Below are 13,228 nucleotides of genomic sequence, written 5' to 3' on the forward strand. Positions count from 1 at the left end.
TACTGACACTGCTTTAAAGACAAGCACTCACATCAATGCTAATGTTTATCATCCTTTATCAGAATAATGGTAGCAACCACCATTCTGTTGGCATTGAGTTTGTGGGTCTGTTTTCCAGTGGCTGGGTCAAAAGTTGCTTGTTTCTAATAGTGGCTGATATAGTGCTTAACTCTATGCTGTGAGCTTTTATCTTAACCTACATGCTCTGCTGGTGCAGTCTGTCATATTGTATGGCTCTTGTTTTACAGTGCTATACTCTTTTCACATATTTTCTCATGGCATCCTTCCAGTTTAAGTTGCTGAATGTGATGGGCTAGAGAGGGCTCCATCCTCTGTTTTGTTTTGCTCAAAGATTGAGGTTTTCAAGGACTAAATGGGACGCAGTGGTGGATGTCTGTTAATCCTGTGTTGTTTCTGATCAAACGGTCTGTTCTGAGATTGGTACATGAACACAGGCATGGTCAAAGCACAGGAGAAGTCACAATGGGGCTATCACTGAGTTGAAATTAATAAAATGTAGCAAAACTAAACTTTGATTCCTGGTGTTACTATTTCTCTCCTATTGCCTATCATATTCCTTACTTTTTATTATTATTTCCTCTTTCCGTGCTCCAGCAATTCATTCTATAGTAATCTTGTATTTGTTTGCCCTAGCGCTTGTCTGGGAGAGTAAGATTCTTAAACATGTAAGAAGCTGGTCAGTCTTGCCTAAGAAAATGGTGGTTGTAAGGAGAGGAAGAATACCTGAATCATTTAAAAATCATGGGTTTCTATCAAATGGACAAAGAAGCAAAAAGTAGAGACAAATTGTGAATAAGAAGCAGTAGTTCCCAAAAAGGTTCTGGAATCACTGTTCTTTTAAACACATAGGCTGGTCTTTGTAGAGGCACTAGATAACACTTTCCATGTTCAAATTTTCTTTGTTATGCAAGATTGTTTAATATGGATTTTACCTCTTTTTATGTGGCACATATATTCACATGCTAAATGCAGTGGTTAAACTTTGGCTTAAGCTCCATTTAAGAAATGCTGTCAGTATTTGTTTTTACTTTTAAAGTGGTGACCGTCCTGCCAACAGGTTTGAGGTAATTGTCTGGTGAAGAAAGTTTCTTTATTTTAAGATATAGAAAATCAAATGAACTGTGTGTCATTGTGAAGGAGAAAAAAGTACAAACAATGTTTCATGTTCTCAATATAAAGTTGGAAGCAGTTTTACTTATAGGGATATAATCAATCTAGATGCAGCATTTAGTTTAAACTTGAGCTAACTAGATGTACATAATTTAAGTACCTTTGAAATGCAGGCAATTAACAATTGAGACAAAAATCTGTAAAAACAAAGGAAGAAATCTGTAAAAACAATAAAGGCAGTTTGTTTTCTTTGATTTCTGTTAGAAGACTTCAAAGGGTTGATGGAAAATTTTCAAAATTGGGTTACAATCATAGCTTGCAATTTTGAGATTTTTGAAATATTGGCAGACAACAAATGTGCTATACAAAGATTGTTTAGGTTTCATTCTTTTGGAATTACTGGGATAATTTGGTTGAAGTTTTGCCCATGTGGTTGTCCTTAATATTGTTTGACAGTGGAGTTTCTGACATCTTTTGAAACGTTCTTTAAGTTACGTAATGTAGAAAACATACTCAAAGCAAGTAACTTATAGGTTGTAGTTTGAAATTTTTCTGGAGTTTTGTTTTTGTTTGGTTTTTGGTGGTGCTTTGAGTCTTTTAAGCTGAATTCTTCCAGTAGAATTACAAGATAGGTTTAGGAGAGTCTTTTTGTTGGGTAGGTTTTTTTTCTGGAAAAACCCATGATGGTCATCAGTCCATGTCCTCAATTTTTTTACATTTGTATTTTGCTTTGTGTTGCTTATTCTTGTAATTGCAAACTGTTTTATTGTTTTTAACTGCACACTTTTAACCCTAATTGCCTTTTTGTTCTGGATTGTTTCAAGTTATTTTGCTATATCCATAGGAAATGTGTGTTGCTTGTGGAATTGATGAAAATGCTCAGTAAAATTTAGTATAAAATTTATTAAGTCAGTTTAAAGAATCTGATATATTGGAACAGATTGCCCAAATGGGTTGTGTAGTCTCCCTCACTGAAGATACTCAGGAACCATCTGGATGCCATCCTGTGTCTGTGTTCTAGGAAAAATTTGCTTGAGCAGGGAGGTTGGACCAGATGACCCATTGCGGTCCTTTCAAGCTTACACATTCTGTGATTCTCTGGTAATTTTTACATTAAATATAGCAATGTTGAAAAAAACACCCAAGCCTTGAAGATCCTAGGAAAACACAGGAATTTTTTAGTATTTTATTGCATTTGATTGATTTCTATTTGGGAGATGATTTTCGTTATTTCGTGGCTTTGATGCATAAGTGAACCAAGCTTTTAACTGCTACTAATTCATCTACGGGGCATAATTCCAAACATAGGTTAAAGCTGGTATACTTTCTATGTAATATTTTAGAAAATAAACAAAATAAGTCAGCATATAGAGTGGACCATAGGTATGCTTTATATTTCCAGTAGTCATCCCTGTGTGCTGCTGCATTACTCCATTACCTTATTTTCTCCATCTTGTTTTCTGGAGGAGCCAATAAAGAAACACTTCTCAGTCTGCACAGAGAGAGTGTGAGATGCAGAGAATTAACCAGAACTATCCCTATTTAGAAGGCTATATAATTTAAGGAAAAGTCCAAGTTTGAGATTGCGCATGATCTAAAGTGTGTAAATTTAAAGAAACACTGACTACATTTGAACCGAGTTCATAGCAAGCAAAAATTTTGTATTTTCACATACATATGTTAATTGTTCCATAGACATACCTGATGTCTAAGGATATCCTTCCAACAACTGTCTTTAATTACTTCAGATCAGAATGGATTTTTTTTCTTTCCTAGGCCCTTAAAGAAAAAGATGATCTCAAAAGTCAGCTTCTCTCAGCTATAAATCAAATAGAAAACCTGCGGAAAGAGCTGAATGATGTGCTTACAAAGAGAGCCCAGCAGGAAGAACTCCTCCACTGTAAAGAGGTAAAACTGAATGAAATGGAGTCACACCAGGTATCTCTTGAAGAAGAGATCAAAGAAGTTCAAGGTACTGTAAAAAAGTTGGAGAATGAGTTGAAAAAGCAAGCATTTCTACAAAACCAAATGCAAGCTGAGAAGGAGCACTTGAAGACAGAACTTGCAACTATTAACTTGTTTCATAAAAAAGACCAAGAACGACTCCTAGAAATGCAAGCAGATGTAAAACATTTAAGTGCTGTACGTGTGGAACTAACAAACAGAATTGCAGAAGAGGAGAAAGCCAAAAAGGAATTACTTAAGAGCCTCTCAGACCTCCAGAAACAGCAGGAATCTAGTAATGAAGAGATGATTTCAGCTAACAGGCAGCTGAAGATGGAAAGAGAAATTCACCAACAGGAGTTGGCAGATCTTAGATCAGAGTTACAAAATGTGAAAATCAAACATGAACAAAATGTTCAAGAGCTCATGAAACTCCTTAAACAAGAAAAAGATGATGGAGAGGCTCAGATTAGATTGCTAAAGGTACTTATTTCAAAGAATTCCAATGTCAGATTTTCCCCCTCCTCCCACACACCCCACATACAGCCCTGCCACTGAATGATGAAGGTAATAAAGCATGGGCTTTAAAGCACTTAACACACATGTTATTGAAAGCCATTGTAAAAGTTTAAAGTTCAGGGTAAAAGTGTTACAGTACCAGTTTTAGGTCAAAATCTTAGTTCAAAAATAGTAAAATAGGTATGATCAAAATAAAAGGAAATTTATGATGCTGTAATGTTTTAATATGGCAGGCAGGTGAAGTCCCAAGTGACTGGGTAGGGGAAGCATTGTACCATGCAGTCACCCCAGGACACCATCTTTTAAAAGGGTAGAAAGGAGGAGTATGGGAGCTACTGGCCTGTCAGCCTTCTCTCTTTTCCTGGAAAGATCATGGAACAAAACCTTTTAGAAGCTACACTAAACCACATGGAGGACAGGGACGTGATTTCAGACAGTCAGCACAGCTTCACCGAGGGCAAATCATGTCTGACCAACCCAGAGGCCTTCTCTGATGGAGTGACTGCCTCAGGGGACAAGGGAAGGGCTGCAGATGTCATTTAGCTGGGCTTTTGTAAAGTGTTCGACACAGTGCCCCACAACATCCTTCTCTAAATTGGAGAGAGATGGATTTGGTAGGTGGACTGTTAGATAGATAATAAATTGGCTGAATGGTCACATTCAGAGGGTTGTGGTCAGTGACTCAGAGTCCAGATGGAGTCCTGATGTACAGGAGTGAGGAGTGGTGTTCCTCGGGGATCTGTGTTGGGACTGGTGCTTAGTTATGTAATATATCATTCATGACTTGATAATAATTCTTAAGCAATTGGTAACATGGAAACCTTTAAGTGAAGAAAGCAATAAAAACCCCCCTAGGTTGTTGTTAGTAGAAGGGTCATTAAAATCAAATATTTTGACAGCAGTGCTTAACATTGTAGACCTAATTTTTAGTGTGTATGTCATTATTTAAGTGGTCTGTCCAAAAGTGTTTTTTTCTTTGGCAATGACATTGAAATTAAGAGTTTACTTTTGATATCAAGTGAGAAGAAGGAAGGTGTATTCTGGATGCAAATAAGAAAAAGTAAGTTGATTGTGACTGTGTTTTTCTATGAAGCAGCAAATCCTACTGTTAGGACCTTTTTATTTTTACTGATTGTTGAACCTAAACAGACTATTAAAAAATTCACTTCCATATTTCATTTACAGTTCCATGACTTCCCCAGAATCATAAATCCTAAATATATTTTTTAAGAGCAGAAGGTTTGAGGGAGATGAATTTTCTAAGATATTAGGGTAGGCAAATTTTTTAGAAGTATACAAAATGATAATGCACAAGGTTCTCTTAATTAAGAGACTATAAGTGAAAAAAAATCAGAAAATCACATGCATCTCTAGGAAGATCTGATGAGAACATGTCATCCTGCAGGTGATTTGGTTACTTTTTGTCTGAACTCATCATTACATTGCATTTGGATTTCAATTTTATGGACATACTTTTCTTCTAAAGTAAGGTAAACTTAACATACATTTTATCTTTTTTTACCCTTTTTTTTTTAAAGTATTTTGTTCTTAGTGTTTGGGGAAATCCAACAGAAAAAGTTGGGGTTTTTTTAACCTGTTATATTTTCTTTTCAAGCTGCTAAGATTTTGTGGCTAGCAACCAGTTGTCTTTTACTGTTACAGTAATAGTTGACCTTATTTATACCTCAGCTGTGTCCAACCTTTGTAACTGTTTTTGGAAAGGAATACACATATCCTGTCCAAAGATAGTTAAGGCTTTAAAAATAAATGTTGGTTGAGGGAGACTTGAGGAGTGAAGTGAAATTTAATATATTTGTAGAATCCAAAGCCTTAAACTTAAAGAGGATGCATTTATGAGTTACTTCCAGGAAATCAAGGCTAGAGAGTCCTGTGTTTAGAGAACTAACTTCTGCACAGATTGTAAAAAGAAGTGACTTTTGATTTTAGTTGTTCTTTCCTCGCTTGCCTACTCTGTATGGTACTTTCTGCCCCACTTTTGCCTGGTTTTCTGTAGTGCAGCACTGGATTGAAAAATAATTAAGTAGTTAAGGATTTTTTTGGGGTAGTAGGGAAGGTACCATAAAAATATTGTATGATGCAAAAGAAGTGGAGAAAAAGAGTTTTTAGAGATACCAGTAAGAAGGATCTTACTGTTTCATTACTGAAGTTCTGATGCTTAAACTTTTAATTTGGTTTCTATTAGAACATCCTAAATGATTCCCAGCCAATGCCTCTATGATGTCTTATTTCGTATTTAAAAGGATTGATACACTAGGCATAGGAAATCAAGTGGTTTGCTTAGTGATCCCCATTTGGCTTTGTGCTCAGAAACTCTGGATCTGTCACCTAATTTTAATACATACCCTCATTTGCTTTAAAAACATGCTTGTTAGTATGATAACATACAAAATTTCCTGCTGCCTGACAGTATGGAAGTGTTTGAAGTATTAATCTTTAATCTAAACTTATAGAGATATGTAGCTATACATATTAAATTGTGTAAATGTGTATATTTCTTTTTAAATTGTTTTCTATACATTTTCCAGTTGTGCCATCCGATTTTTCCTGGAGCGTATTAAATGTTAAAATTGGGTTCAATAAAGATCAATTAAATTATAGTCATATCTACCTTGTCATACTGGAGATTAATAAGTATTGACTTTCTCTTCTGTGTCTCAAGGGTAATAGAGGTGAAGGATTTTTTCTTGAAATGTCTCCATCTGCATAGATGTTATAATGCAATTACTTTCAGTAAGAACTGATTTTTATAAGCATAAGCATATTCACAGGAGATGTTTTGGCCATTGCAGGCTTGTCTTTGTGGTCTTAAATCTTTGTAGACTCTGAATGCCCAAGTTCTTTCTCAAATTGACCTTTGGAAGAGTTTTTGTAATCAGTTTAGTGTCTAAATTAATTCATAAAACTTCTCTCCTTACCCTTCTTCTTCATAGAAGTTATATTTATAGTGTAATTGGGAAATCGAATTTTTGCATTTCCTCACAAAGAAATTTACTTCCCAAGTTTATTTTTCTGTTTAAAACTGCATCCCTCACGTCATCTAATCTGAAACTGGTTTTGACGCATGTGTGCCTTAATTTGCTTCTTTGTTGTATTTTTTAAAATTTTCTAGATACTATGGAGCTTTTCTCAAATCTCTCATTTTCAGTCAATTAATTTTTTCACTGGAAACAAATATACATTATTTACTCATTGTTTTGGGGCTTTCTAGATCCTTACATATTTTCTTCATTTTTCTCTGCAAAGTTTCATGAGTAGCATTAATTGTACAAAGTAACAGCACTAAACCCACACAAATCTAGAACTTAAAAATACTAAATCTTTGCTGTTGTTTCCTTGCAGATATAAATTTAGCACTGGTTCCTGAAATTAAATGAGTTTTAGACTTTCTGATTCCAAATTATTTTAGTAATGGAAAAGCTGTATAAATACTAGGCTTCTCAGGATGATGTAAGCTGATGAGCGTAGCAGAGCTGAAATGAAGAACATGAGACTTCTGTTTGCTACTTTTAAAGCACTGTATGGTTCTGCAACTTTGTGATGTGTGTTTTCCATGTTCAAATAAGTAATTGCACTTAGTAGAACTTAATTTAATTTTTTACATTTATCATTCGGCAATAGTATTCCACTGATATAAAACTTAAGAGTTTGGATGTGTTTTAAAATAACCCATACAGTAACTTTGTAATCTTTTTTCCCTTTACCATCAGATGGAACTTTTAGAAGAGAAAAACATAGTCAAGGCTCAGAGTCGACAACTGGAAAAAATAAAAGTTGAGTGTGATAAGTTGACAGAAGAATTAACCCAAAATGAGGAAGAAAATACAAAACTAAAACGGAAATGTGAGTTTGTAAAACAAGAACTGGAGAAAAAGGTAAAATTAACTTATTTTAACCATGATTTGTTTCTCTGCTGATAAATACCTAAAATAAATGACGGATTATAGAAATAGATGGTAAACCGAAAAAACCCCAGCCTGTATGTATTAAAGAATACACCCAGTTGTGCCACAGTACATGGTTTCTTTATGAATGGAAGAAGACAAAAATGCTTTGGCTGGATTATGAATGGTATCACTCCAAAGATTTGCTAATATTATTTAGGGCTAGAAATATAAATCCTCTTACTTGCCTGATGTTGAATGTAGATAACCAACAAATGTTTAATCAGCTACTTCTAGTTTTCTTCATGTTTTTCTTCAAGATGCAGTGGAGCTGTGAATGATTTAGAAATAATTTGAAGTAGATATGCAATGTAAGCATAGTAAAAGAAATTCTAAGTAATGTTGGGGTGGAGGATTTTTGGTTTTTTGGGATTTTCTTTTATAGTGTAGAGTTAGAAAAATGTTAAATCTGGCGTTTCTTTAGCTTGCTAAACTATCAGGAAGTGGTTTAAAAGCTCAACTTGTCAGACTAGTAAAAAGTACTTAAAAATGAAAATTCAAAATGTGTTTTTTCTGTGTTGGCATTTCAGTTCTATAATATCTATCATTAAGAAAATGTGTTTATAGGAATGTATATTGGCTTCTGTAGTCTGTTGTGTATTAGCTCCAACCTTACCTAATATTGGGAAGACACTTTTTGAATCAAAATAATCTTTTATCTCTAAATTGAAAAAGATCAGAGAAGATTTTAAGCATGCAATCCTGTGGTCTCAACTTGTGCAGGTAAAGGCAGATGGAAACTTCTATTAGCTTGCATTAAGGTTAACTTAAAAGAATAGTTGCTATTTTGGTTTTGTGGATTGTCAAAAGGGATTTTAGGATGGGGGAAATAATATTACCTCTTCAGAAACCTCCTGCTAGCATACAATTGTGGCAACACAGCAGAAGCTTATTGTGTTACAGAGTATTTTATTTCTTTTCCATGCTTTTTATACTTTTAATATTCTGTTCTTAATGCAAATACTAATTCAAAGGGGCCTAGGTATTATAGCTAGCTTAGATTTTTTTTAATTGAAAGATGAAGGAGCAGAGCATAATGGTTGGTTTCTTTCCTTTTCCTTCTGTGCACTTCTGAGTCATTAGTGACTTTTTTTCTCCTGTAAACTCTGGATGTAGAATGTTAACGAATGTTGACACATTCAGAAAATCAAGCAGATAAATAAAAAACTAAAGTTATGTGTTCTGTTTTAGTCATGATCTTTGGGAATGAACTTTGACATGTGTTGGAATGCATTCAGTGAATAGTGGGGTAACAGAATACAGGTACTGGAAATATATACAGTGCAATCTTATTGCTTTCAGAATACTAGTCTAGGTCAAAACTATTATTTCAACTCCCATCTTTATAGTACAGAAATACTGGAATCTGTCCATCTTTAAAAATCTTATGACTTCTTCAGTTTGAATAACTACTGTCCTAAGTATTTTTGTATTAGTTAAATGAAAAAATCAGACTGCTTATCAAGTATTGGTGTTCCACATTTGTAGGCCACCTACATTAGAAACACCTGTTTTGCTAGTAGAAATAAACCCCTATACGTATATATGTATGCAACCTCATGAAAGGAGATAGCATGGTGGATGTTGGTCTTGTCTCCCAAATAGCAAGTGATAGGACAAGAGCAAATAGCCTTAAGCTGTGTCAGGGGAGATTTAGATTGGATATTGGAAAAAATGTATTCAGGCATTGGAGCAGGCTGCTTAGGGAAGTGGTTGAGTCACCACTCCTGGAGGTGTTCAAAAGACATCTACATGTGGTATTCAGGGATATGGTTTAGTGGTGGACTTGGCAGTATGGGGTTTTTAGCTAGACTCCGTGAATGATTCTGTGATTCCATATATATCCCATTCATGGAACTTGAGTGTTAGATATTACCTAACTCTGCACTGGTGTCTCATAAGAGCAGTGTATGAAGATTTCTAACAAAGAGACTTCAAACAGTTCTACCTTGTCATTGTGGAGGTCCACAATTAATATTTTTTTTTAATCCTTGCTGTTGTCACTATTCTTGGTGCAACTCACAGTTAAAGTGTTTGCCCTTTGCTGCATTACATCCTCCTGATCTCAGCAGCAGACAGGTGTGTTTCCATTTCACTTATTCTCACAGGATAGGTTTGTCTATATTATTTATAATGCATAATTCAATATTTTGTGTAATTTAGCAGCAGTTTTGTTTGGTTTTATGGCAGCTCTATCATAGATATAAAAAGATAATCTGAATTTTAGAAACCTGTAATATATTTAATCAACTTTCTGACATTAGTTGATAACGTAAAACACTTTCCTCTGTGCCACTCACTCTCCTGTGAGATATTCTTTGAGTAGTTTTCCTTGGAGGGCACACTGACTGCCAATAAAATTTTCCTTCTGGGATCTCTTTTCTGACAATAGAGATTACATGCCTACAACAGATTGAGGGCAAAAGATAATAATGGGAGTATTTACTCTGGGCTCTTTTTCTACTCATGAAGAGATTTGTATTAGAACATCTATTTTTGACTTTGAAAATAGGCTTTATGATTGTTGAGTTTGGATTTGGTAGCAGTTTCTTCATAACTGATTTACAGGATAATGAGGAGAAGCAAGGGAGGAATTTACAAGTGCTATTAGAAGGTATTATTTTTCCATGGCAAGCAGTTGAACTTAGTGTGACTGAGTATGGTGTGATTATGAGATTGAATGATACATGGCTGATGACATATATTATTAATGCAATTACTTAACTTTGTTTTGTTTTTCCTTTTTCACTCCAGGAAAAACAGATCAGCAATGAAGATCATTTGAGAAAGATGAGTGAGGCCAGACTGCAGTTTAAGGATCAGCTACGTCAATTAGAAATGGAACAGCAATCCATTCTCTCCATGATAGGAAGTGAAATTGATGCTGCTTGTGAAATCATTTCTCGGGACTCCATGGAGAAATTCAAAGTAATTCTAAGTTTTAAGTATGCTGCAGGTTTTGTTCTTTTCTTGATGAAAATTTGTAGTGGAACTTGCATGCATTGTTTTCACTGATGCATAGATAATCATTCTGACAGAATTATGGGTATATAGGTGGTACAGAGGGACATTGCTATGTATTAGAATGGGATACTGTGAAGGACTGTCCATGCATGAGTTGGTACTGCTTTCTTATTTTTTTCCTTTTTGAGAAATAGTTCTCCTTTGTTTCTATGAAAGGACCTTTTATTAGCCAAAATTTTGAGGTAGGTTTTCTTAGGCCATGTTCCTGGAATTGGGAAATCCTTAAGAAGGGCCTAAAATGCTTTTAAAACTGGGAGAAAATGAAAGAAATTTTTTGTTTAAAAATCACTTGGATGCTTTGTTTTTTATGTAGAGAACTGAATACTGAAAATGGAAAGTGTTTATACCCTCCTCTTTTGAGGAGCAGGTCCTTGTATCCAGAAAACTCAGACTCACATTTTAATGAAACTGGTAGCTTGCTGGAACTTCTGTTTTGCTATTTTGCTACTTCTCCTGCAGCCCCTGTCTCCCTGTAGCTTTTCTTCTGAGCGTTCTCATTTGCTGCCCAGGTGCAGAAACCACTCTTGCTCCCTCCATATGATTCTACATGACTGATCCTCTTAAATCAACATTGTACATTTCTGAGAATAGTGAGAACAGACTGTCTGACTCAGCTTGTCGCCACACTTACCAGTGCTTGACCTAGTGGCCTTTTGGCCTTAGCTACAACCGAGAGTACATTCAGATTACATCTTTTTTTTTGTCTTGCTGTTTAAACAAAAAATACTTTGTAGCTCTTGGTCATTTGACTGGGCTGGATTGCTTTTGAAATTTATTTTTTTTTTCACAATTGACACCATTTCTCCACTTACACATGGAGTTGGGGTATTGCAGCACAAAACTAGATGAGAATTCTAAGAAAATGTATTTTACAAACAAGCTTTCTCCTCTGTATCCTTACAGATAGGTCTCTTTTTTTTATTAAGTTTTGTAATCTGCTGTGGTTGCCAGATTTTTGATCATTGAACCATGCCTTCTTGGACTTGTTGCTCACCTTGTGACGATCTTTTGGTTTCTGGATAAGGTTTTGCAGATCCCTGTTTATACAATTCTCCTTGGTTTCTTATCGCTGGCCAACTTAAACCAGTTCTGAATGCAAGTTTTTGACTAGACAGTTAATGTGAAAAAAAAGTTAGTTTTGTGGTCCTGGTGTGAATTTTTATTTTTTTAAAGATAAGCGTCTTGTTTTATAATATTGTTCCTCTGCCTAGTACTTCAGGTATTGCTAAAGTTTCTAAAAAATTTCACCATTTACTTCAAGAAGTTGCTGCTCCAACTTGGGTAAGCAGGAGGAATTTGATGGATAAATATTTGTATTGAGAGAAGTCAAGCACTAGGCTTAATCTTCCTTGATAAGAAATGTATTTCTTTGATGAATTTCCAGTAAGCAGAAAAGACTTTCTTCCTCCTATGCCTAATTCCCATTTTATGTCTGTTTCTTTGTCACCTGCTTTTTCATAGGCAATATCCCTTACGCCAACAGTACCGAATGATCCTCATCGCTGGTTAGCAGAAACAAAGGTAATAGTCAAACCTCCTGAAATGTTACTGAGTAAGCTAATATTCAGCATTTGATGATGTTGTGGGAGGTGTCCCTGCACATATCAGGGAGTTGGAACTAGATGATCCTTAAGGTCCTTTTCAGCCCTAACCCTATATTACACTCGAGTGAGGGGGTGAGTCTGTGAATGGATGGGTCTGATTTAGTTGAAAGTCCATTTAAAATGGCACTTCAAGGGTAAAAGAAAAAATACAAAAGCATTCCTTTGGCAATTATTCTGATATTTCCAGACTTTTATTTGAACTGATAGAATAATTTTCCAAATGTTTCTATCAACAAGAAATAGCCATCTCTATAGCAAAATAAATAGCAATGTTGTTTTCACAAAAAAAGGCATATAAGTAAGAGCAGTGATAGCCTTTAGATTTTTTGAATAAAGCATGAGAATGTAGTTAGCAGGTTAAGTTTCTCTTACAGAAGTATCACAAGGCTAGAAATTATTTTAAATAAGGCTGGTATTTGTTCAGTCTAAAATATATTAGATTGGATTCTTGGAAAATGAACGATTTTTCTTTCCCCATTGAAGCTTTCAAATCCTATAATATGGGGGCACACATGCTTGAGAACATCTTCAAGGTGATGACTGTAACTCATAAATCTTGCTTTTCATTTTGCAGCTTTCCTCCAGCTCCCTTAACTCACACACATAGCGCACTTCTTACCCAATATCTTTTAAAATAAGTAAATTTCTCATTATTAAAATAGATCACATACTGTGGAAAAACAACTGGTGGTTTTGCTTCATATAGAAAGGTTGAAGCCGCAGGAGAATTGACTTAAGGAAAAAAATTGCAAATGTTTGCATGTAAGAGAAGATTATTCATGGCATGAGGTCTTTGTGAGACTTGTAGACCAAGAAAGACTTCCACCATAGATAACAGAAAAAAGATTGGAATCAAAGGAGAAATGTTACGGAGGAAGTGTTTTCTTCATTTGAAAAAGTGACACATATTATTAAAAATTTTTTTTAAAGACCACCTATTAATACTTTGCAAACCTAAGTTTGTTTAGCTGCTAGAGGGAAGTTTAGAATGAATGACTGCCTAAAGTGCCACATTTATTTTCTTTTGTTTTTAAATACTGTGTG

At 35.0% G+C, this 13,228-nt stretch overlaps 1 protein-coding gene across 2 annotated transcripts in view; it reads left to right on the top strand.

Moving 5' to 3' along the window:
* Window positions 1-13,228, top strand: part of CEP128 (centrosomal protein 128) — a 104,355-nt gene that overhangs the window by 40,254 nt on the left and 50,873 nt on the right. For both annotated transcript variants that reach the window (XM_064714613.1, XM_064714612.1), the window contains 4 exons: window positions 2,908-3,558; window positions 7,323-7,487; window positions 10,311-10,484; window positions 12,042-12,101. In XM_064714613.1, the coding sequence (XP_064570683.1) occupies window positions 2,908-3,558; window positions 7,323-7,487; window positions 10,311-10,484; window positions 12,042-12,101 (1,050 nt within the window). The remainder of the gene's footprint in view (window positions 1-2,907; window positions 3,559-7,322; window positions 7,488-10,310; window positions 10,485-12,041; window positions 12,102-13,228) is intronic.

This window comes from Zonotrichia leucophrys, chromosome 5 (genome assembly GCF_028769735.1).
Source record: "Zonotrichia leucophrys gambelii isolate GWCS_2022_RI chromosome 5, RI_Zleu_2.0, whole genome shotgun sequence".
NCBI lineage: Eukaryota > Metazoa > Chordata > Aves > Passeriformes > Passerellidae > Zonotrichia > Zonotrichia leucophrys.